General features: G+C 34.3%; 1 protein-coding gene across 1 annotated transcript; it reads left to right on the forward strand.

Moving 5' to 3' along the window:
- LOC144451386 (WD repeat-containing and planar cell polarity effector protein fritz homolog) lies at positions 1-25,415 on the forward strand. The gene is made up of 26 exons (XM_078142215.1): positions 1-122; positions 1,530-1,640; positions 2,209-2,253; positions 2,615-2,659; positions 3,850-3,920; positions 4,130-4,189; positions 4,534-4,654; positions 5,372-5,508; positions 7,024-7,101; positions 7,417-7,517; positions 8,160-8,222; positions 10,521-10,620; positions 10,717-10,753; positions 11,300-11,370; positions 12,021-12,071; positions 12,307-12,378; positions 12,892-12,983; positions 13,304-13,411; positions 14,102-14,207; positions 16,124-16,238; positions 16,498-16,621; positions 17,097-17,160; positions 17,829-17,931; positions 18,753-18,870; positions 20,622-20,734; positions 23,709-25,415. Exons 2-26 carry the CDS (start codon positions 1,580-1,582, stop codon positions 23,801-23,803), a joined length of 2,151 nt encoding a protein of 716 aa, XP_077998341.1. The 5' UTR covers positions 1-122; positions 1,530-1,579; the 3' UTR covers positions 23,804-25,415.
- The last annotated feature ends 173 nt before the right edge of the window (positions 25,416-25,588 follow it).

A 25,588-nucleotide genomic window follows, 5' to 3' on the forward strand; every position in this document is an offset into this window, starting at 1 on the left:
TCAGACAGGTACATTTTGGTTTTGTATAGTCTTAGCTCGAGGTCGAAGTCTGATGGTTTAGTAACTGACCTGTTTTGATGTTTTACAAATGTCTAACCATCTTCTCTAAGGACCGATTAAAGGTAAGTGGACGCGAACGTCTGAATCCAAACTTCAATAGTAGTAACGCAAGTCGAACTTTTATGATGATTCAATGATTGATCAGGCAAAACATGTTGCTACAGTTTTGTAGTGCATCCACATTATCTTGTCTTGTCTTGTCCATTACTGTACAAAACGCCAGATGTGGCTATACACGTACAGTTCGTCATGCATCACACTTTCAATTTTTCCCTTATTCCACATTGAGATTGACTAGTGATTTAAAAACTGCCACATCTTTTGCTGCTTTTGTACTTGGTGGTAATGAGTTCCATAGAGGTATAGTACGTGGGTATAGTGAATAGTGATAGTTATGTAGTCCTGCTTGCAGAAGAGGTAAGTGTGGACTCGATTCTGACATTGTCCGTTGTCCATACCGTCCAGCTGCGAAGACCTATGTAACAGGTCTATTCCTAGCAGGCCAGCACTATGCTGAAGACTGAAGGGCCAATAGCAAAAATTCAGGCGTATTATTGTGAATGACTAATAATGTTAGTGTTCGATCATGGATGTATTATCTCACTAATACATCCATGGATCGATCGAGAACTCGGAGAAGGAAAAGGGGATAGTGTCTGAGGTCCCGACTTACTCTGTCTCGCTTGAGGCCTACCGCATGCAATGAAAAACTGTGGCAAAGTTGTGCAAAGCAGATATTGGCAAAATAGGAAACTCAAATTAAATATGTGTAATGTAAATGCAATGATCTTTTAGATTTACCATAGGAAATTATTCTATTGCTGCATGGAGTTAATATTACATAGAAAATTTTAAGAGAGGTCCAGAATGTAAAACAAATTGTGAATTATTTACTGTACTGATTACAGAAAGAAAGACGAAAAGTAAAATAAATACATCACTGTATATATTGATGGAAGTAGTTTGATTTTGCATATATACTGAATTCTTTTTTTGCATCAATGTAGTCACTATTTATCTAAATTCTTTACATATGAATGTAATATATATCCTTCTTTTGATTTAAATATTAACCCGTCAATCAATCAAAAGAATTTGTATAGCGCCATAATTCAATATGACATAATTTTCTATGGCGCTGCACAGGAACAATAGTATCAATCTCAAAAGTTATAGAAAGCTCTTGCAAACAGATGTGTCTTGATGTCCATCTTGAATTTACCGATAGTTGACGAAGAACGGAATTCAAGTGGAATACTGTTCCATAAGACTCACATGATAGCAGGAATTAGGGAATGTATGTTATCAGATCTAACCAACCCTGGAGAGGGAAACCTAAAGATAAACATATAGAGAAAAACCTTGTAATAAAGGATGCAGAATATGTTTTGAAATATGTCTTGTGAAATTTTAAGTTATGTTGTGTGAAATGGTTTATATTATTTGTATTATATAATATTTTGTCCAAGGGTGTCTGTCATAGAAGATAACATTGACAGTAATTTGTCCATGCTGTACCATGGCCACTTTGTTAGGGGAACTTCATGTATGGTCACTGAAGAACCCAGTCGCTATAGCAGGTAAGGAATACCATACTGTAGGATACAAATATTCATAGTCTACAGTATCAATATAGATAAAATAATGATTAATCTGTCATTGTGAATGATCATTGACAGCATGATTTGATTTGAATTTGTTCATTTGAAATTGTCATATATTTTAATTGTTTTAATGATTGCCAAGCAATGATACAGAACAACAGGCCAGTTGATACAAACAGATTAGTGTGCTAGGTAGTCTAACCAAACTCCCCAGGTTGAATGGAAATATATGTTTATTGTGAAGTCAGTCCTGGTGTTCTATAAATATTTATTGTGAAATCAGTATTCAGTACAGTGTTCTATCAATATTTACTGTGATGTCAGTATAGTATTCTTAGCTTCTACACTTTTGCCATATATATAATGAAAACCAAAGGAAACTTCAGAACCAAATACATTATACAGTTTACTATGAAATATACATGTATCTGTGTATAGTTGTCAAATTTGTGTCCTTTTAATCTGTTTAATGTGTGTACAAAATAAGTCATCCTTGGCATTTGTACTTTGCCAGTGTAATAAATTTGTCATTTTTTTGTAACAGATGGAGATATAGGCTGTTACACCTACCATGACAAAGGGGAACAAAGTGAGTTTGTTGTCACTACTAAAATTTTAATGTTTATTATGTCAATGTTATTTGAATGTCATCTATAAAAGAAAAGTGTGCTTAAATTTCATTATGTAAGGTTGTTATATTGTTTGCAATGACATTATTAAAATGTAAGTACCGTCTGTTGTTTGTGTTAATGCAAAAATATCATTATGAAATTGAAAAATAAAAGCCTTACTGAACACGTTTTACCTGTGGTAAATAAAAGCTGCATTGTCATGTTTTATATATTCAAAGTAAAAGGTGACCAGTAGTGCAGTTTGATGTTCACAGTGTCATTTGTGGAGAAATAGTTTACATGTAATTCCTAAAAATATGAACTTGATGTTTATTTCAGCTGTAGCATACCACTACTTGGAAGACAAACAACATTTTGCAGAAAGTAAGTAATTCTGTACAGATATTAATAAGCTTAATAAACAGTTGAATCATTATTGAGTTGTAAAGTATGAGTGGCTGCAAAAACATTGTTCATTGAAATAAAGAAACCTGAAAGTGTCTGTGCACCTTCTTTGTGTATTTCATTGAACAACGTTTTTGCAAACCTCTTGTACAGTACAACTCTATTGTGTTTTTGTGAAACATAGCTGACTGATGCTATATGAAATAAGGGACTACAGGAGGATGGGTTTTATGACCATTAAGAACAGATAGGGATCATGACGTAGTTAGTTGTAGTGAAACCAGAGAGGTTGCTATTCATGTAAAGTGTGTTGCTATGGATACAATGTTGAACATGATAGAGGCGATGGTCACTGAAACACTGCATATCATACACATGTTATGTTCCCCAAGAACATGAAACAGGCTTTACACAGACCACTCATTAGAAATATAAACAACACCATCTTACCCCAACTGATACACAGGCACACACACAACATCCTTGGAACGAAGAAGCTATTTAATGTCAAATGTCATCACATTGCAGGCTCTGGTTTTGACACATACATGTACACATGTATTGATTCAAAGTTAGAAATGACCTCCATGCTTACAACACACTGACTTTCACATTAAATGATATAAATTCATACAATTTTCTTTAATAAATTACAAGTTTAATGACCAAACAAACTAATTTAAGTACAACTCCACATATGTTACATGTAAACAAATGTGTTCATTCGCTAACAGATCCAATGATAGAGTGGTCAAGTAGATTCTATATAATAACAGATCTAATGATAGCGTGGTCAAGTAGATTCTATATAATAACAGATCCAATGATAGCGTGGTCAAGTAGATTCTATATAATAACAGATCTAATGAGAGTGTGGTCAAGTAGATTCTATATAATAACAGATCTAATGAGAGTGTGGTCAAGTAGATTCTATATGATAACAGATCTAATGAGAGTGTGGTCAAGTAGATTCTATATGATAACAGATCTAATGATAGTGCTGTCAAGTAGATTCTATAAGCTATCAATTACACACACTGTCATCATACTCTCCTGTCTCGCATCACAAGCCATAAATATTTGAAATAAAGCTTTGTATTAAAACTTCTTCATTCTTTGCTTACTAATCAATGATAAATACATTTTGTTTGTTTTGTTTGTTTTGTCAGGTAGAGATGTGACGTGGATTCCAAAGAACAGAAGACCAGATAAACTAAGAGACAGCATCAAGGAATTGGAGGTATTTCTTGTATTGCTTTATATCTACTTTCATTGTGTATCATTGATGATATTGTAGTGTATCACAGAATAATTTTACATTATTAAAATACCAGGGATGGGTTTATTTATCCAAATGTCTCATAATTTCTACCTTATAAAAAGTCAACATTGATCTGGAAACAGTATATATATTTTATTTAAATATTTTTTTTTTTTTTTACTTTACAGGAATTGTTGCTATCTCACAAATGTGTGCACATCAGATGGAAAGGAAGGAAGTTATTCCAGGCAAGTCTACATTGCTATGAATATTTGTTGAGGTATTACACGAGATATGATGATATCTTTGTTATACATACTAAAAATCTATTATGAATTAACTTTGAAGAGGAAGGCGGCATTAGGATACACGTCTTGCCTTATAGTTTGTCAGTAACTTGTCAACTCACATCAATGTGTTTGACAGTTAAAAGGTGAAGATTACAAAGAACACCTAGCCACAGTCTTTGATAGAGGGACTGTGACTAGACCCAATCTGTTTTGGAAACTCAAGTGCTTCATTGAATTCAAAAAGAAATTGCTAGGAATAGTTGGTCCAGTGTCCTGAATGAAATCTGTTTGCTACTTTCCAGATGGTACTTAGCAATGGAATTTTAGTAACAATACAAGTAACAGTCCATTCAGGAGACATAGAGAAGTTATTTATAGACAAAACCTTGCAAGGGAAGCTGGCAGCTGAGCTTATCAATGATGGTAAGTCATCTGTACAACGTTAAGACTTTTCATCATGAAATCAATTTCTGGCCTTGTAGTTACTTGATTACATCAGTGGACTCAATAGAATGGTGTAGTTAGTGTCTGGTAACTTGACAAGTGGAAAAGATGGCAGTGGATTTGGAAATGCTGTAATAGATGAGACTTGATGAACATTTTGGCCAGACACTGACTCTGTTAAATTGTGTGCTTTAGTCACCCATCATCTGTGATGAATTAAATAATATATAACACTGTACTGCTATGAAAGCAATAGTAAAATATGAAATTACCAGTTGTCATATTGTGGTTGTAACACTGCTATGACAGCAATGGTAAAATATGAAATTACCAGTTGTCATAATGTGGTTGTAACACTGCTATGAAAGCAATAGTAACATATGAAATTACCAGTTGTCACAATGTGGTTGTAACACTGCTATGAAAGCAATAGTAAGATATGAAATTACCAGTTGTCGTAATGTGGTTGTAACACTCCTATGAAAGCAATAGTAAAATATGAAATTACCAGTTGTCATATTGTGGTTGTAACACTGCTATGAAAGCAATAGTAACATATGAAATTACCAGTTGTCACAATGTGGTTGTAACACTGCTATGAAAGCAATAGTAACATATGAAATTACCAGTTGTCACAATGTGGTTGTAACACTGCTATGAAAGCAATTCTCATTTCTCCTTTATATTTGTTTACAGCTGTTGTGACAGACAACTTCTTTGTATTTTCCTATCCTGAGAAGGCAAAAGTTACTTTGGTATACTTCAACAAGAAACCTGCTGGTGGTGATACCCCAGCCAAGAAGATAGAGAAAGTATCTACTTATGACCCGAAGGTTAGTTGTGAAATTTGTTATGTTTTACTGTCACTCTGTGTCATAGTTATAGAGAAGGCAATGTTGCTGTTATTTCCTTTCCACTCTACCACAATTATAGAGAAGGCAATGTTGCTGTTATTTCCTTTCCACTCTACCACAATTATAGAGAAGGCAATGTTGCTGTTATTTCCTTCCACTCTAACGTAGTTATAGAGAAGGCAATGTTGCTGTTATTTCCTTCCACTCTGCCACAGTTATACAGAAGGCAGTGTTGCTGTTATTTCCTTCCACTCTACCGTAGTTATAGAGAAGGCAGTGTTGCTGTTATTTCCGTCCACTCTACCACAGTTATAGAGAAGGCAGTGTTGCTGTTATTTCCTTCCACTCTGCCACAGTTATACAGAAGGCAGTGTTACTGTTCTTTCCTTCCACTCTACCACAGTTATAGAGAAGGCAGTGTTGCTGTTATTTCCTTCCACTCTACCACAGTTATAGAGAAGGCAGTGTTGCTGTTATTTCCTTTCCACTCTACCGTAGTTATAGAGAAGGCAGTGTTGCTGTTATTTCCTTTCCACTCTACCGTAGTTATAGAGAAGGCAATGTTGCTGTTATTTCCGTCCACTCTACCACAGTTATACAGAAGGCAATGTTGCTGTTCTTTCCTTCCACTCTACCACAGTTATACAGAAGGCAATGTTGCTGTTCTTTCCTTCCACTCTAACACAGTTATACAGAAGGCAATGTTGCTGTTCTTTCCTTCCACTCTACCACAGTTATAGAGAAGGCAGTGTTGCTGTTATTTCCTTCCACTCTACCACAGTTATAGAGAAGGCAATGTTGCTGTTATTTCCTTCCACTCTACCACAGTTATACAGAAGGCAGTGTTACTGTTATTTCCTACCACTCTACCACTGTTATAGAGAAGGCAATGTTGCTGTTATTTCCTTCCACTCTACCACAGTTATACAGAAGGCAGTGTTACTGTTATTTCCTACCACTCTACCACTGTTATAGAGAAGGCAATGTTGCTGTTATTTCCTTCCACTCTACCAGTTATACAGAAGGCAGTGTTGCTGTTATTTCCTACCACTCTACCACTGTTATAGAGAAGGCAATGTTGCTGTTATTTCCTTCCACTCTACCAGTTATAGAGAAGGCAGTGTTGCTGTTATTTCCTTCCACTCTACCATAGTTATAGAGAAGGCAATGTTGCTGTTATTTCCTTCCACTCTACCAGTTATAGAGAAGGCAATGTTGCTGTTATTTCCTTCCACTCTACCAGTTATAGAGAAGGCAATGTTGCTGTTATTTCCTTCCACTCTACCAGTTATAGAGAAGGCAATGTTGCTGTTATTTCCTTCCACTCTACCACTGTTATAGAGAAGGCAATGTTGCTGCTGTTTCCTTTCCACTCTTTAAACTGGCTGTCATTTGAAAATATATCGAGCAGTATATTTAGATGAAAAGAGAAAAAACAATTAGGAGTGATAGCATTTATTTGATAAATGATAACTTTTCTAAACTTTACAACAGGTGTCCCACATTGATGTACCTGGACCAAAGGGAAAGAGGTTGGAAAGAAAATTATCCATCAATACAAATCAAGAATGGGTAAGTATTTATTACTAGATTTTACAACTTTTTATACTTGCAGAACATTAACAAAAATCATAATACATTTTTTAAAGCACACATTGACATATCTGCTGTGAGTGACAAATGTTCAATGTATTGTTGATAAATTTATTGACAAATTCTTTCAACCAAGAAAGATGTGACTCACAAGGTGATGGTGGTGGCAGTACATGTGTAGGTGGTGCTAGTATGTGTATACACAAAACAAATGAAAACCAAGAGTAAATATTCATGTATGGTTATTGTTACTTTTTACAGATTATTTTGATATATATTTGTTGTTACCCACAGGTTGTAGTATGGTGGCCCATATCTGGCGAGGAAGCATGGCCATGGTCTCCTATGTCTAGTGACAGAGATAGAGCCAACATTGTCATTCTTGGTGTAACACCGTAAGCATAGGCTTTATCTCAGCTTTGTAATTCTGATAGTGATAGAATCATAGGTCTTCTATAAAATCAAGTTTGTTAAAGGGACTTCAACTTGTAAGTATTTTCCATCACTCTTGTTTCCTAATAAAAGGTTACTTATATTTTACCCTTCACTGTCACTTGTTTAATGACTAGTAGTCACTGGCAAAACCACACCATATTAACTGCTCTGATACTGTTTTTTTTATGCTAAATGAATTAAATGATGTCATTTTCTTCTTCTGCCATGACTGGCCACATTCAACATGTTGAAGATTTTGCCAGTGAGTGTGCAACAAAAATTTTATTCTTGTATATTATACTACAGTATCACAGCAGTTGATACAATGGGAGTTTTGCTAGTGGCTGCTGATTTTTAGTCCAAATAGTGATGAGTAAAATATAAGCAACCTTATATTTGGAAAAAAAATGGTGAGAAATACTCAGGGGTTGCTGACCATGAACCAAGAACCAGGCAGTATATGTAAAAAATATTAGCCAGTAGGAATAAAAGGTTCAAATTGTCAATATGAAAAACAACCATTTGTGTATGAGATGCTATGAATGCTATGTCAATGACCCGTATAGAATTCTTATCATTAAAACATCTGTTTCCTTTTCCAGGGGAAAGTTAGAAGAGTTGTCTTTTGTTAGATCAGCATATGACCCGATACATGTGGCATTCAGGTATTATGATACATTTCATATGTTGTCACACTATTTTCTCAGAAACTCGGTTATAAATGTACCATGCAAAGTACTGTATTCTATGTTTCTGTTGTACCTTAGCTGTAGTCTACCTTATCGTGTACCTTAGCTGTCATCTACCTTATCATGTACCATAGCTGTAGTCTACCTTATCATGTACCTTAGCTGTCATCTACCTCATCATGTACCATAGCTGTCATCTACCTTATGTACCTTAGCTGTCGTCTACCTTATCATGTACATTACCTGTAGTCTACCTTATCATGTACCTTAGCTGTAGTCTACCTTATCATGTACCATAGCTGTCATCTACCTTATCATGTACATTACCTGTAGTCTACCTTATCATGTACCTTAGCTGTCGTCTACCTTATCATGTACATTACCTGTAGTCTACCTTATCATGTACCTTAGCTGTCGTCTACCTTATCATGTACATTACCTGTAGTCTACCTTATCATGTACCTTAGCTGTCGTCTACCTTATCATGTACATTACCTGTAGTCTACCTTATCGTGTACCTTAGCTGTAGTCTACCTTATCATGTACCTCAGCTGTCATCTACCTCATCATGTACCATAGCTGTCATCTACCTTATGTACCTTAGCTGTCGTCTACCTTATCATGTACATTACCTGTAGTCTACCTTATCATGTACCTTAGCTGTAGTCTACCTTATCATGTACCTTAGCTGTAGTCTACCTTATCGTGTACCTTAGCTGTCGTCTACCTCATCATGTACCATAGCTGTCATCTACCTTATCATGTACCTTAGCTGTAGTCTACCTTATCATGTACCTTAGCTGTAGTCTACCTTATCATGTACCTTAGCTGTAGTCTACCTTATCATGTACCTTAGCTGTAGTCTACCTTATCGTGTACCTTAGCTGTAGTCTACCTTATCATGTACCTTAGCTGTAGTCTACCTTATCATGTACCTTAGCTGTCGTCTACCTTATCATGTACCTTAGCTGTAGTCTACCTTATCATGTACCTTAGCTGTAGTCTACCTTATCATGTACCTTAGCTGTAGTCTACCTTATCATGTACCTTAGCTGTAGTCTACCTTATCATGTACCTTAGCTGTAGTCTACCTTATTGTGTACCTTAGCTGTCGTCTACCTTATCATGTACCTTAGCTGTCATCTACCTTATGTACCTTAGCTGTCATCTACCTTATCATGTACATTACCTGTAGTCTACCTTATCATGTACATTACCTGTAGTCTACCTTATCATGTACATTAGCTGTAGTCTACCTTATCATGTACCTTAGCTGTCGTCTACCTTATCGTGTACCTTAGCTGTAGTCTACCTTATTTGTACCTTAGCTGTAGTCTACCTTATCATGTACCTTAGCTGTCATCTACCTTATCATGTACCTTAGCTGTAGTCTACCTTATCATGTACCTTAGCTGTAGTCTACCTTATCATGTACCTTAGCTGTCATCTACCTTATCATGTACCTTAGCTGTAGTCTACCTTATCATGTACCTTAGCTGTAGTCTACCTTATCGTGTACCTTAGCTGTCGTCTACCTTATGTACCTTAGCTGTCATCTACCTTATGTACCTTAGCTGTCATCTACCTTATCATGTACATTACCTGTAGTCTACCTTATCATGTACATTACCTGTAGTCTACCTTATCATGTACATTAGCTGTAGTCTACCTTATCATGTACCTTAGCTGTAGTCTACCTTATCATGTACCTTAGCTGTAGTCTACCTTATCATGTACCTTAGCTGTCGTCTACCTTATCATGTACCTTAGCTGTAGTCTACCTTATCATGTACCTTAGCTGTAGTCTACCTTATCATGTACCTTAGCTGTAGTCTACCTTATCATGTACCTTAGCTGTCATCTACCTTATGTACCTTAGCTGTCATCTACCTTATCAGATATTTATAAATGAGTTGATGTAAACCATAGAGAGATCAAAGATTGTGTACAATTTTCTGTTGTGAGTTTTAAGTAAACATAGATGGTTATCAGGAACTAGGGGCAGTGTATTAATGCATGTACTTGTATTCTGTTGAATGAAGGAAGTCATTTGAGTTTGACAAGGTAATTGTAGCTTTTATTGTCCAGCTCTGCCCTTACCCTCAAAAGAATAGACAAATGTACCCAGTAACATACACTGAAAATAATAAAAAAGAAATATAGGATGTTTTATGATACATGTAAGGGTAATGTTTTATGATACATGTAAGGGTAATGTTTTATGATACATGTAAGGGTAATGTTTTAATGGCTCTGCTCTTCATTCAACTACAGTTCAATTCAACCTCGTCATGTGTTCATGCTGGAAACGGGAACATCAGCAGCAGGAGAAACAGTTGTAGATAGTTGTATCTATGAATGTTCTAAAACAAAGGTAAAGTAACAGTCATAATACATTTCAATCACTTTCATTATTCAATCTCTGCATTCTGTACATTTTTTGCTAACATTGTCTGTTTATCTTTTACAGATTCAAAGAGCCACAGTGACAACAATACCCACAAAAGGTAACAGTTCAAAGGTCAAGACATTTTTAGCACAACTGAACTGGTTTAGTACATGTAGTGTTGTAGGCATACTGAAATGTGTATGTGTGGATGTATGTAAACCACTGGACCAATTGCCTTGGTGTTTGGTGGGACATTACTTGGGGTGGCTTGATGAGAAATTGTTTGAATGAATACCTACTACTGCACACATATAAATTGTCATCGATTATTGACAGTTTGATGATAGAATTAAACACAAATTTCAGTACCTCTGCATACAGACTCATACTACCCAAGGTGTATGTAAAGTAATATGTTCATTTACCAGTTTTAAAAGTACAGTTCTTATGAAAATGTTATTATAGTTTAGAATGGCAGAAGCAAATTATTCTCAACAGCTGAGAGGGAATAGTTCAGTAGAACAGTGGTTCAAGTTATTAAGATATTTGATCTGTCCTGTTTGATATCACACAGGTGGAGATTTATATGTATTAATATGACAATTAAAAGATAGAAAACATGTGTAATCTCACTATTGTTGAATTTGATCCAATCTACTTTCAGCTGGTGTAGTAGCATTTGGTAGGAACAAATCAGAAGATAAATTGATTCTTGCCTGTGATGATGCTAAAGTGGTAAGTTTCTTAGTATCAGTTGATGATGCTAAAGTGGTAAGTTATTAGATTAGTTATCAGTTGCTACATGCATTCTAGGGGAGTTACTCTTGGCTAGGGGCATACAGTACAAGATTTGTGGTTACATCATTCTTAGTATTAAGCAACAACAGTGGTAATATCATAATAATAATAACTTATAGACATTTGCATAAAAAATATGCATTGGATACTAGCTTTCCACATGTACTCATCGGAAGAGGTGACTAAAAATGAAAACTGAGGACTGGACAGAAATCAAGAATTGAATAAACATTGAAAAGATAATAGACGTGAAATGTAAAAGCAAGTGATAACATTAAGATAATACTTCATAAGATTAAAATGCAGTAACAATAGGGAACTTGCAAACCCGCCATGTTGAATATTGCATCATGGGAAATATGATAATAAAATTTGAATCGCAGATGGATAACAACTAAAAACCTTTTCTAAAACGTTCTTGCAACTTGACATATCCAAAGTAAGCATCACAGTTTCTTTTGTAGAAAAATGTGTCTAAAAGTTCTCTTAAATGTCAAAAGTTTATCTGAAGATGAGATTATTGTACGTATTTTCACTGGTAATAGAACCTCAAGGCAACTCATGATTATTTTTGACTTTTTTTTCAGGTACTGTATGATGAACAAAAGAGATTAACTCAGTACACACAAGCAGACCTTGTAAGTATATTAATATCACACTTGATACTTATAAGTTATATTGACCCCTTTACTACTTTATTTCTGCTGAACTTTATACATGCACAAACTGAATGATGAACCCTACTAATATGTTGATGTTTCTTGATATGAATACTTTGCTGTATATTTTGTAAATTTATTGAATGTAAAAGATGAATTTCCTGTCATGATTTTGATTGTATTTGTGGTAATTTTGCTATTGTTTGTTTTATAGGAGCCAAGTCATATAGCTTGGCATCCTGGTGGATGTGCTGCCTTTGTGGCCAGTAATAGGGGTGAAATACAGGTAAAAGATTTGTGACAGGTTTTTTGGCAAGAACACGATTTCTCAGAAATAAGTGAGAAAGACACAAAACACAAAGTCTATCATCTAGAACCAACCTGAATTATACCTCTTTGATCCAAGTAAAATCAAGATGATAAAGATTTATTATGTCAATCTCTCTGGGTGAACTGTTGAATACTTTGAATTTACAAAATGGCATCAAATATAAATAACCCACAAGGTTTTTTTTAGGAACAGTTCATTCTTTTCCATCTATATATTTTTCATAAGTTATCCCCAACATGAATGTTTACATTCAAAAGAAATGATAATAGAAATAAAATGTGTTTTGATATACAGTATATTGAAATAGTTATCTTTTAATCCTCTTTCTCCCTAGGGGATATTTACATATGTACACAACTAAGTACAATTGGTAGCTAAGACACACATAACAAATTAATGAATTGTTGATAAATACAATGGTGAAATATATTCTAATACAACATTCTATTTATTGTTATTTTCTTCAAGTGTTTTGATATGGCATTAAATCCCATTCAGTTTATGTTGGTCGGAGAAGATCCCAGGGCATTTCCAACAATACAGCTTGGAACATATTTCAGGTAATATATACCATATTTTTTACCCTATCTTAAAACAGACAGACAAAGTGTATGCCAATACTTGAATATATTCACAAGCACTCAGTAGTGTGTTATGTGTTATATGGTACATGCGAAGTTTGTCATGACACACTTTAGATATACAACATTTTCAGTCATTAATAGTAGATTTTGAAGTCATTATTGTAATTGTCAGTTGCAAATTTTGATTTTTAATCATCCTCGCAACATTTAACAGTCCAAGCCAAAATGTAGAAAGATAGCAAACCTTCCTGCACCCCTTACATGTCAGATAATTAGTGTTATTTTCTGATCTACAGGTCACTATCTAATTTAGTACAGATGAACTGGTGTCAACTCAGTACAGACTCTGTAATCAATGAGTATATACCAGATGCCATTGATTCATTGCTACTTGTATTTGACAGGTAGGAATTATACTTGTAACTCTCTACATCAGCAATAGTGGATATATTTGTAATTCTCTATGCCAGCAATAGTGGATATATTTGTAATTCTCTATGCACCAGCAATATTGGATATATTTGTAATTCTCTATGCACCAGCAATATTGGATATATTTGTAATTCTCTATGCACCAGCAATATTGGATATATTTGTAATTCTCTATGCACCAGCAATATTGGATATATTTGTAATTCTCTATGCCAGCAATAGTGGATATATTTGTAATTCTCTATGCACCAGCAATATTGGATATATTTGTAATTCTCTATGCCAGCAATAGTGGATATATTTGTAATTCTCTATGCCAGCAATAGTGGATATATTTGTAACTCTCTACACCAGCAATATTGGATATATTTGTAACTCTCTATGCCAGCTGTAACTCTCTATGCTAGTAATAGTGGATATACTTGTAACACTCTATGCCAGCAATAGTAAATACCGGTATATTTGTAAATCTCTATGCCAGCAATAATGGATATACTTGTAACTCTCTACACCAGCAATAGTGGATATATTTGTGACGCTCTAGGTTTACTGAAGACAGTGTCAATCAGTCTGTGTCTAAGTCAGTTTATCTTTATATCTGCCTTTACACTTATGCTCCCTTGCTTTGTTTCTGAATACTTGATAATACTTTACTATTACAGGGGTCCAGTAGCTATGTTTCAAATTCACCTTGGTGTAATGAGTAGAGGCAAGCTAGGAGCAAGGCAACTTGTCAGTCAGTATCTCCATTACAAACAGACAGATGAGGTAAGTACTTACAAACTGTAACAGATAGATAAGGTAAGAACTTTGCAAGCATCATTTATTTCCATTGTTTGTTTTCCTCAAAAGTTGAAATTGGAATTACATCAAATATATTTAGGACAGGCTACAGGATTAAATTAAATCTGATATGACTTGAGTATAATATCTTGATCCATTCTATACCTGATATGACTTGAGTATAATGTCTTGATCCATTCTATACCTGATATGACTTGAGTATAATGTCTTGATCCATTCTATACCTGATATGACTTGAGTATAATGTCTTGATCCATTCTATACCTGATATGACTTGAGTATAATGTCTTGATCCATTCTATACCTGATATGACTTGAGTATAATGTTTTGATCCATTCTAAATCTGATATGACTTGAGTATAATGTCTTGATCCATTCTATACCTGATATGACTTGAGTATAATGTCTTGATCCATTCTATACCTGATATGACTTGAGTATAATGTCTTGATCCATTCTATACCTGATATGACTTGAGTATAATGTTTTGATCCATTCTAAATCTGATATGACTTGAGTATAATGTCTTGATCCATTCTATACCTGATATGACTTGAGTATAATATCTTGATCCATTCTATACCTGATATGACTTGAGTATAATGTCTTGATCCATTCTATACCTGATATGACCTGAATATAATGTCTTGATCCATTCTATACCTGATATGACTTGAGTATAATGTCTTGATCCATTCTATACCTGATATGACTTGAGTATAATGTTTTGATCCATTCTAAATCTGATATGACTTGAGTATAATGTCTTGATCCATTCTATACCTGATATGACTTGAGTATAATGTCTTGATCCATTCTATACCTGATATGACTTGAGTATAATGTCTTGATCCATTCTATACCTGATATGACTTGAGTATAATGTCTTGATCCATTCTATACCTGATATGACTTGAGTATAATGTCTTGATCCATTCTATACCTGATATGACTTGAGTATAATGTCTTGATCCATTCTATACCTGATATGACTTGAGTATAATGTCTTGATCCATTCTATACCTGATATGACTTGAGTATAATGTCTTGATCCATTCTATACCTGATATGACTTGAGTATAATGTCTTGATCCATTCTATACCTGATATGACTTGAGTATAATGTCTTGATCCATTCTATACCTGATATGACCTGAATATAATGTCTTGATCCATTCTATACCTGATATGACTTGAGTATAATGTCTTGATCCATTCTATACCTTATATGACTTGAGTATAATGTCTTGATCCATTCTATACCTGATATGACTTGAGTATAATGTCTTGATCCATTCTATACCTGATATGACTTGAGTATAATGTCTTGATCCATTCTATACCTGATATGACTTGAGTATAATGTCTTGATCCATTCTATACCTGATATGACTTGAGTATAATATCTTGATCCATTCTATACCTGATATGACTTGAGTATAATGTCTTGATCCATTCTATACCTGATATGACTTGAGTATAATGTCTTGATCCATTCTATACCTGATATGACTTGAGTATAATGTCTTGATCCATTCTATACCTGATATGACCTGAATATAATGTCTTGATCCATTCTATACCTGATATGACTTGAGTATAATGTCTTGATCCATTCTATACCTGATATGACTTGAATATAATGTCTTGATCCATTCTATACCTGATATGACTTGAGTATAATGTCTTGATCCATTCTATACCTGATATGACTTGAGTATAATGTCTTGATCCATTCTATATCTGATATGACTTGAGTATAATCAGTGATTTAGTGTAATAAAATAAAGCTAAAATAAGAAATTGCTTAGAAGTTCTCGGTGAATATACAATTTTGCAAAATTAAAGTAAAAAACCTAATATCGTGATTTCCTTGTAGGCTGTTAATCTGTTGACTGCTATGAACTGGAACACTGAGGGCGCTGTATGCTTTGCCTGTCTTACTGCCATCATGGACCATCTTCTCAGGTTGCCTTTGAATGATGACAGAGAAGGTATGTTTGTTTCCTGTTTGGAGAAATAAACAGAAATAAACAGAAATTAATAAATATATTTGATGAGAAATGTACATGTTATAATCAATTGTTAATCTGTGAGACTTTGTTAATTAAGTTATCAAAAACTTGTAAATTTCCAGATATATATACTGTAATTGTGCCAAGTAAGCAAATACTCAATAGCTATTCACTGAGTGTCAAGTTTTACATAGATAAATTAATTTGTTATTAAAATGTCAGTTTATTTCATTCACAGCTGCTCTAGAAGCTGCCTTGGGTACTTTTTATGCACCACCAAGATCCTTATCTGAAGTCATTGTCATAGAATATAGAGATGCTATCAGTAGACTAGCTAGGAGATTTTTCCATCACCTCCTCAGGTAAGTTAGGATATTTCATTTGTTATGGTGAGGCAATCAAATGAATGAGAGTTCACCTCTTTCTATTGAGTTATAATTCTATCTTTCCACTGTTTATCAGACAGGTATCTATTTCATCTCACTGTGTATATAACATATTAATATCTCTCATTCAGTTTTTCTCAATACCACAAAGTCTCATTTTGTATCACAAGGTCATACACAGAATCTGCCTTTAGAGTTTGAAGTCAGAGAAGAAATAGAATTGGAAAGTGAAGAGTAAAATACAATGATTCATATTTACAAAACTTTATTTCCTTGGCATAAAGCAAATTGCAACAACATTAGATTTGAGGAAAATGAAACTGTCAAAAGAAAGATATCAAATGATGTAAACAGCACTAGTAAATGTAGAAGAGATATTTTAAAAGAAAAGAAGGCTAGAAATTATGTTGAATCATAAATCATTGTCACAGTATTTGTTTTCTTGATACAGGTATCAAAGATTTGAGAAGGCCTTTCTTCTAGCTGTAGACTTGCATTCAAGAGACTTATTTATGGTAAGACTTTGTAAATTGTAAACTGACATTATATTTCCCTTTTTGCAAAGACAGCTACATTATTACAATTATACAATGCAGACAGCACAATATTAGATGCACCCAGACAGGGATGCACTCCACCTACAAGTGTTTGTTAAAATGTATTTATATAAATTTCAACAATTGTAAGGGAGGGGTGTCGGGATGAGAGCCCACCCCTCCCTTTGAGAAAATGAGGAAAGGTTACAATGAAAGTGAACAGCATGCTGGCATGGCTCAGTACAGTCAGTAATATGTTAAATTGAATTTAATATCTAAACTTACCCATTCTTTCAGGGTATTATAAAGTAGGTTAGATTGCAAGATTTGTGATCGTTATCTATGACATGGATAGCTAAGCAGTTATTTGTAATGTTAACACTCCTGTAAACTATGGCATGGATAGCTGAACAATCACTTGTAATGAGTGATTAATTAAAGAAATGTACATAATGACAAATCTTTGAGTCTATAAGTAGGTAAAATGAATGTTCCACTGTCAGTTTATCTATGTCTTTCACCAACCGCCTCCCCATTCTGTATTCCACTGCCAGTTTTTCAATGTCCTTTGCCAACCGCCTCCCCTTTCTGTGTTACTGATTTTACACTGACAATGTTGTTCTGTTACTATGTATTTCTCTCTGCAGGATATTCACTACTTAGCACTGGATAGGGGAGAACATGCATTAGCACAGGCTGCTAAGAAGAAAGCTGAAGATATTGAAAATGATCCCCCATCTTCCAGTACTGGTAAGGAAATTGTTTCCAGACCTTTATTAGTAATGTGATATTTCTTAGGCTGTTGTCACTTCCATTCTGTCTTCAATTTCTATCCTTGATGGCCAACTGTTGGAGATGTAATATTGATCTAAAATTATCCTTTGGCAAATAACAGTGTACTGGTTAGTGTCATGAATTTCATTTTTGAGACCTATACCCAATCTACCGTGCTGTCAAAGAAAGTGTCAATCAATACAAACAAAATGAGGGAAGTCCCAGTGCCTATTGTTGTAAATTAAAAGGGAACAATGGCAAGGCTGATTTCATTATTGCTGATTTAGATGACATCAAGTAAGTCGCAAAAACTCACTTTCACCACCTCTGCATCATGTGACTTCACTAGAAATTAGTGAAATAAAATCACGCAAATAAGCCATGAACCAACTGCCTGATACTGGGGTAGGGAATTCTGGATTGCCATCCAATTAACAATGCAGATGTCACTAGTATCCATATCTATTGTTTCTACATCTTAATCCTCACTTGCATGTAGTGTACACTCATTTACATATAGCATATTAAATAGGTGTTTTCAGTGCTATACGAAAGTGAAGTTTATCATATGAACATATATATCTCCTCTCCCAGTGAACTGTTGATATGAAGTGCTAATCCGTTGACTTGAAATGAAAAGTTCTGAAATAATATTGATGCCTTCTGATGAAAGTGATTGACGATGAGCTCACCATAAAAAAACCACCTGTCTCAATGAACGGATGTGAGGAAGGTGTGTTCTGTTGTGGCTGTTTCTTGGCTAACTAATGTGATCCATTTTCCATTTGCTATAACAGAAAGTGTTGATTCGTCAGTGGATGAATTTGATGACCATGTCTCACTTGGTGATGATGATTATAGTGATGATTCATATGATGAGGCTGATTCCAGTTCAAGAGGAAAACACAAAAAGAGGTGAGTTTTCTACAATAAAGCCAACTCAAAACTAGTTGACTACACTATCAGGGTAGTTGATAGTTTAGACAATAGAGTACCAGCAACCTATATTCTTGGGGGGGGGGGGTTAATAGAAGGGTATATGTGCCACCCAAATGGATGACTTTGACATAATTCCCTGTGGTGAGGTAAGTAAGGGTACCTAAAACATTAAACTGAAACTATGAACTGAGAGTCTCAGTTTGCAAAAAATCACCATCTTAGATCAGTCTCAGTTTGCAAACAATAGCGATCTGAGACCAGTCTCAGAAGGCAAAAATCGTCACCTGAGACCAGTGTTAGTTTGCCAGTCTGAGGTGGCAAAACAATATATGGCCAAGACAGGTCTCAGTTTCCAAAAAATTGTGATCTGAGACCAGTCTCAGATGGCAAAAACCGCCAATCTGGATATCCACACATGATTTCAGGAGTGATTGATCGCTTGAAGCTCTTGCAGGCTACCGTAACATAACAAAACCCGATCCCAGAATGTAGTTCATGCAATCATAGAATGTATAAAATGTATTAAAGGTATTTCATGCAAGCCCCCTGTAACATCGCCCAATCTTAGAATGTATTTCATGCAACCATAGACTGTTAAAAATGTATAACAGTATTATACTGTACTGTAATGTCTGAGTAGTCTCAAATACAGTAGATACAACAGATCCACCTTTGTTGCCGCCCCAGATCAATTTTTTTGTCATCTGAAACTGGTTTTTACCATCTGTGACAGAATAGTCTCAGATCATGATATTTTGCAAACTGAAACTGGTCTCAGATTGACATCATTTCCATCTCAGAATGGTCTTAGATCATGATTTTTTGTGAACTGAGACTAGTCTCAGCTAGACTTTTTTTTTTGCCATCTGAGACTGGCAAATTCAGACTGGTCTCAGATTGACATTTTTTTCCATCTGAGACTGGTCCTAGATCATAATTTTTTGTGAACTGAGACTATATCATTATTTCACCAAAAAAAAGTCCTTAGGAATGAGTCAATGTTTAGAACGTTTGAGGCACACCCCTGTGTAAAATTGATCTGAGTACCCCCTCCTGCACCTCCCAGGGGCCTATATTGCATGTAGGAATAAACATTCATTTACCAGAAGGAAATTATTAAAAGACAATAATGTGTGGTAGTTTATAGTTTTAATAAAATACTTGTTCAATATCTTACATTGCATCTTCTGCATCATGTATGTAATTAAGCGATTGTAGGTATGCATTTGCCATATTAAAGGAAATCAACTCAAAATCAGCAACTACATGTAAAATGATAGTTGGCAGTCTTGAAAATAACATACCAGTAACTTACACAAAATGTTATACTGAATGTAATTTGAGAAGAGGAAGTGAAACTGATGATAGGCAGTGCTACTAAATATGTTAAACTCAGAATACATTTACTGTGTATCTGATTGACCCATCAAATTGTACATGTAAGTGTTCAACACTAGGGCACTAGGGCACTGCTCTTGCGGCGACCATTCAACAAATTTCCGAATTTATTTGGACAAATAAAGATTATTATTATTATTATTATTATTTAGTAAAGATACAACAGGTTTTTAAGTTTCTCCACTGCAATATGTCATCATTTCTTGATAGTCACTTACAATGGCAACTAGAATGTTGCAGTCAACCAATTGTCCAAGGTTAAGCCCTTTTGAAAAAAAAATGGAAACAAAATAGTCCCTGTTTCATAATATGTGGTCATTTAATTGCAGCACTGATATGAATGATATATATTTAGATGAAGCTGGGGATGCCAGTGTCCCTGTACCAGGGGATGCCTATGCTGCTATACTTATGGAAGACCCTCTAACTTTAGCTACAAGAGGTGAGCTCTCAGTTTACTTGTATGTCATGATATTCAAGTCAGAATATTATCAGTAAATACCTTCCTGAACTTGTAGGACTAATTATTTCCAAAGCTTTTTATGATGTACTTTGAATATTTTATATTCAGTGAATATTTTATATTCAGAAAATGTTATCTGTAGTGCATGTGTACCTATGTGTGTGTGTATCTATGTTTGTGTGTGTGTGTGTGTGTGTGTGTGTGTGTGTGTGTGTGTGTGTAGTAATGTTTCATCAAGAAAGATTACAATCATTTAGACTTCAATTGTTTCCCCCATTACATTTTTTATAGACAATGTTGCACATAGGGTTGTCCTTGTAATAAAACACCAGATGTAAACTGAATGCCTTCTGTAAGGTCAAACCTTTAGATTGTTGTTCCTTCATGCCTTGTCACAAAGAGCAATTATGCATTACCAGACATGACATTGTATATCACATGTGTATATCCATTAGTTGCTACATCAATAAAACGTAGCATTGGAAACATACACTCACAAACACATCATACATATCTGTTTCTGCAAAAAGTTGAGTTTTGCGGCACATACGCAAAGAGGTTCAATACAAATTTCATGTCATTCAAGAGAGCTCTAAAATCTCTAATGTTTTGGGATATTCGCCAAGCAGCTTAGTGGCTTATGGTATATTCTGTTCAGTCTCTTATACCAAACACCCAGCCACTGGGCTAATAGTGCCGAAAATGCTGTTCTTTGTCTAGCCATGGCCAATCTGTAATAGCTGGATTAGTTTTGAATGTTATCCTACTAACACTATCTTGACTTGTCAATGAACATGAATAGTACAGTCCATTCCACTCCCTATGGAAGAGAATGTATATCGAAGCCTGCTCCCTTGTGGTTGGAAGATGTACTAACGTTCTTCACTAGTACTATTGAACGAAGTTCAAAAAAGAGTTTTAATTTTGATTGACAATGAAGTAGTGGAGAGCTCGTATGAATTCATCCGCATGAATTCTCCAGTAAGATTGCCCACAGATATTGTCTATTTATTGTGGCCAACATGCAATGTTATTGTTGGGTCAGTTTTCAAATTAGCATAGGTCATACTTTACCAAGATTTTTTTAATACCATTTGCAACATTGCAAGCTAATTATTGAAAACATAAATTTGCAAATGATGTATTAAAACTGAAAGCTACATCAAAAATATTTTCAGGACAGATGCGCTTTGGTATCACAAATGTATGTACCAAATTATATAGAATTTGAAGCTTGCATTCTTATTTCTGTTTTAATATCAAACCTAATCAGTTCTAGCCATTACCCTAAAGAATATGTATGTGCACCAAATTTCATGTGAACAACATGTGTCTATGTCATTCATTCTGTGTTCAAAATATTATTAAAAATGCTTCAAATTGCCATTACTTTCCCTGATTTTCTAAAACTATTTCTGGCAATGGTGTAATTATATTATTATTGGGGAATAATATCTAAATATCCTGATAATTTCTTATTTTCTTCCAAGGAAAATATTAATGACCTGGTACTTTGTCACTGTGACAGTTAGTGGATATATGAGTAGTGATAAAACCCTTTGGTCATCAGTGTTTTACAGCAAAATGAAGGAAAATATTGGAGATTAATAATTATAACACTATTCAAGCATAAATCATGAAAAATCGTGAAATGATTTTGAAAATTTCTACTTCTATTTTGAACACTGCAGAACCATGAACATAGACATGTATTGTCCTCATGTAGAATGACAGATCAGGGTATAAACTCCATATTTTTGTTAGAATGTGGTCAAATTGTTTGTGTGAAGTATAATCTTGTTTAGTCCATTTACAATGTGGTTAACAATGTTGCATAGTGGAAGCGTTCATTTCAATGCATGACCAGTGGTGTTCTCTTTGTGAAAGTCTTTGACTTTTCTTGTTGTGTATTTAATGTTTACATGTAAAGCCTGCCAGTGTAATACAGGGAATGAATAAAGCCGGATTGAATTGAATAAAGTTTATGTTGGTCTACAAGTATGACAAAAGACTTTAACTTTCTGTATGCCTGTCACCATGAAATGTAACTAATCACATGAAATGCAGTATACAGTTGAATGAAGCCATATGGGCTAGGTGGAGAATGCCTTATGGCAACTAGTCTGAAGAGTTGGATTTTAATAGGCACATGGTACAGAAGCTCTCCAGTGGAGTGTGCAACTAACTAACTAACTAACTAACTAGCTAACTAACTAGCTAACTAACTAACTAACTAAATAACTAACTAACTAACTAACTGGTACAGATAGTCTGGTATAGATGTTTGCATTTATTCTAAATGTGGAAAGTTTCTCTAAATAGTTTATACATAATGTGTACTGACAGCCAAATGAACACAACAGTCTGGTGTAAAAGTGTTTTCAAAAAACTAGACATGGCAAGCATATCCATCACACGTGTGTGTCACTGCTTTTGATCAGTGTCGTGCTAGAGAAGGAAATGCTCATTTTTTGTTTGTTCATAATTTTCAATATTTTGCTTTAGAATTGATGGTGTAATTTGACCATATTGATAGTGCTACTGTGCATTAGCCAAGAGGCTTGACTTGGATTTACTATCTCAACAAGCTCTTCACACCAAGCCAATTTAGGCAGATGCATTTTATAGAAGAACTGGAATGTGTTTTAAATTTAAAATTAACAGGAACAGGTCTGCTAAATGAATCTAAGTGGATCTCATATTGACTTTAGGGACTTGTAATTGGTTATGACTTATGGTACTAATTTATGTCACATGTATTTTGGTGATTACATAATTATGGGTTTACATTAAGATCCACACCAAGACAAGTCTGTAGGCTCCTTGTACTTGTCAGTGTTGAATAAAAATGACAAATGTTGTAATGCTTTTATTACAGTATTGAATTTGATTTCATGCACTGGAGAATTCTTCAAGAATTTTGAATCATTTCAATTAATGTGATAATTTTCAGGTCGTGCTAGTGGCAACCAGAGACAGGAAGATGTAGTGAGAGATGATGACTCTAACACAAAGACACTGAAGGTGATACACTTTGGTCTTGTTTGAGATTGTGGGACTGTTGTAATTGATTGCATATACCACTTGGAATGAAGACCCAGTTTCCATGGAAACATTGTGAGATGATAATGGACTACTTTGAAGACTATATAGTTTCTGTAGTTAAATTGTAACACTGCTTATCAATGAGAAATACAATAACCTTGGTGATACTGTTTGTATCAGTTGAAAACTACCTCCATTATTTATATATCCTGAATATTTATCACCTATTTAATAGATAATTGTAGACTCTCATTATTCTAGAATAAATTTGAAGAAATACTAGTCCACAAATAAAAGAGGTTGTTACCTAGAAGTAAACAAATGTAGTATAAAGAAATTACTTCAAGTCTGTAAGAGTACTTTTAGCATTTCAGTAAATATCATCAGTATATCAAGATGAGCTATAGATGAGATGAAAATACTAATTGAATAGCACTAAAATGCATCATATCATCAATATAAACACTTCTGTACTAAGAGAAAGTTTATATTGTGTGTTATGAGATTGGATTTCTTTTTTTAACCAAACTGTTTTGACTACACTTCAATTCTATTTGTAAATATTAATATTACTTATTCAAATGGGACACTTTTCCACAAATTTGTGTGATACCTTATATAAAAAAAAAACAATTCTAAAGTGAATCTTAAACGTGTCCCTATGTTTAACCAGGGTACTTTGTTATTGCAAAAAAAGTAAACATTGTCCAGCTACTTAAAGTTTACCACTGTACGAAGAAAAACTGTAATTTTATATTGTGAGAGTTGACATGCCTTTTAAATTTTGTGTCTGTGAATTCAAATTGTAGATGTTATTTCCATCTGGTGGTGTATGTGTGTAATACTCAGTAGAAGTGTTTACTACATGCTTTGTAATATTATCATCCATAGGTCGGTATAGGGAGTAAAGATCCCTAAAGATGTCATGCCGTTAGCAGATTTCAACAAACCGATATGGATGTGGGAGGCTTTTTATTTGTGAAATGTTACTATGGTTTCTATTATTTTGACATTGTGTTATTCCTGGTCACACAGATAGACCTAGTTCCCACCATAAAAACCAACATAAATACCCCAGGGTTCTACAAACAGTTTGTAATAACAGGTGATAATTTATATTCTTGTTGAATGAAAAAAAACATTGAAAGTAATCTTGTTATAAGTGTACAGAAGATAAAAACTTAATTTGATCTAACCTTTTCTGCTCAATACTTATCCTTTAATAATTAATGATTTCTGAACAATTTCTAAAGGCTTCATGATTTCATAATTAATGAACAATTGCTAAAAGACTTCATAATTTCATAACATAAAATGAAGAAAACAGAGAAAATATGTATACTAGGATTTTAGAAGACTGAAGGAGATATACTTAGTATGTAGCAGAACCTATGTACTATAATACCTTTAAAATAGACCGGTTCAATGTGTTAATTTAAAAAGCATTGAAAAGGCTAGCCAATATGTTTGCTACTTTTGATATATCAAATTACAACATTTTCATATTATTCATTCTCAATCACCACACTAAAATAAAATGTAAAATAATTAAAATATGGTATTATGGTGCTTGCCCGTTTTGTTTTTGTGTCATTTGTGAATTTGAAATATGGTAAACAGATGGTTTATATACAACAATATTTCTACCAATATTTGTATGATATGGATTTGAATAACTGAATATTTAACATGATTAAATTAAAAAGTTATTTTATATAATGTATTACTATGAGTGTGTGTGTGTGTGTGTGTGTCTGTGTCTGTCTGTCTGTGTGTGTGTGTGTGTGT

The sequence above is a fragment of the Glandiceps talaboti genome, chromosome 2, assembly GCF_964340395.1.
Source record: "Glandiceps talaboti chromosome 2, keGlaTala1.1, whole genome shotgun sequence".
Classification (NCBI taxonomy): Eukaryota; Metazoa; Hemichordata; class Enteropneusta; family Spengelidae; genus Glandiceps; species Glandiceps talaboti.

Coding starts and splice junctions, on each gene's coding strand:
- LOC144451386 (XM_078142215.1), top strand. CDS start 1,580: ATGGCCACTTTGTTAGGGGAACTTCATGTATGGTCACTGAAGAACCCA. Junction 3,921..4,129: donor ACAGCATCAAGGAATTGGAG/GTATTTCTTGTA, acceptor TTTACTTTACAG/GAATTGTTGCTATCTCACAA. Junction 10,754..11,299: donor GACAACAATACCCACAAAAG/GTAACAGTTCAA, acceptor ATCTACTTTCAG/CTGGTGTAGTAGCATTTGGT.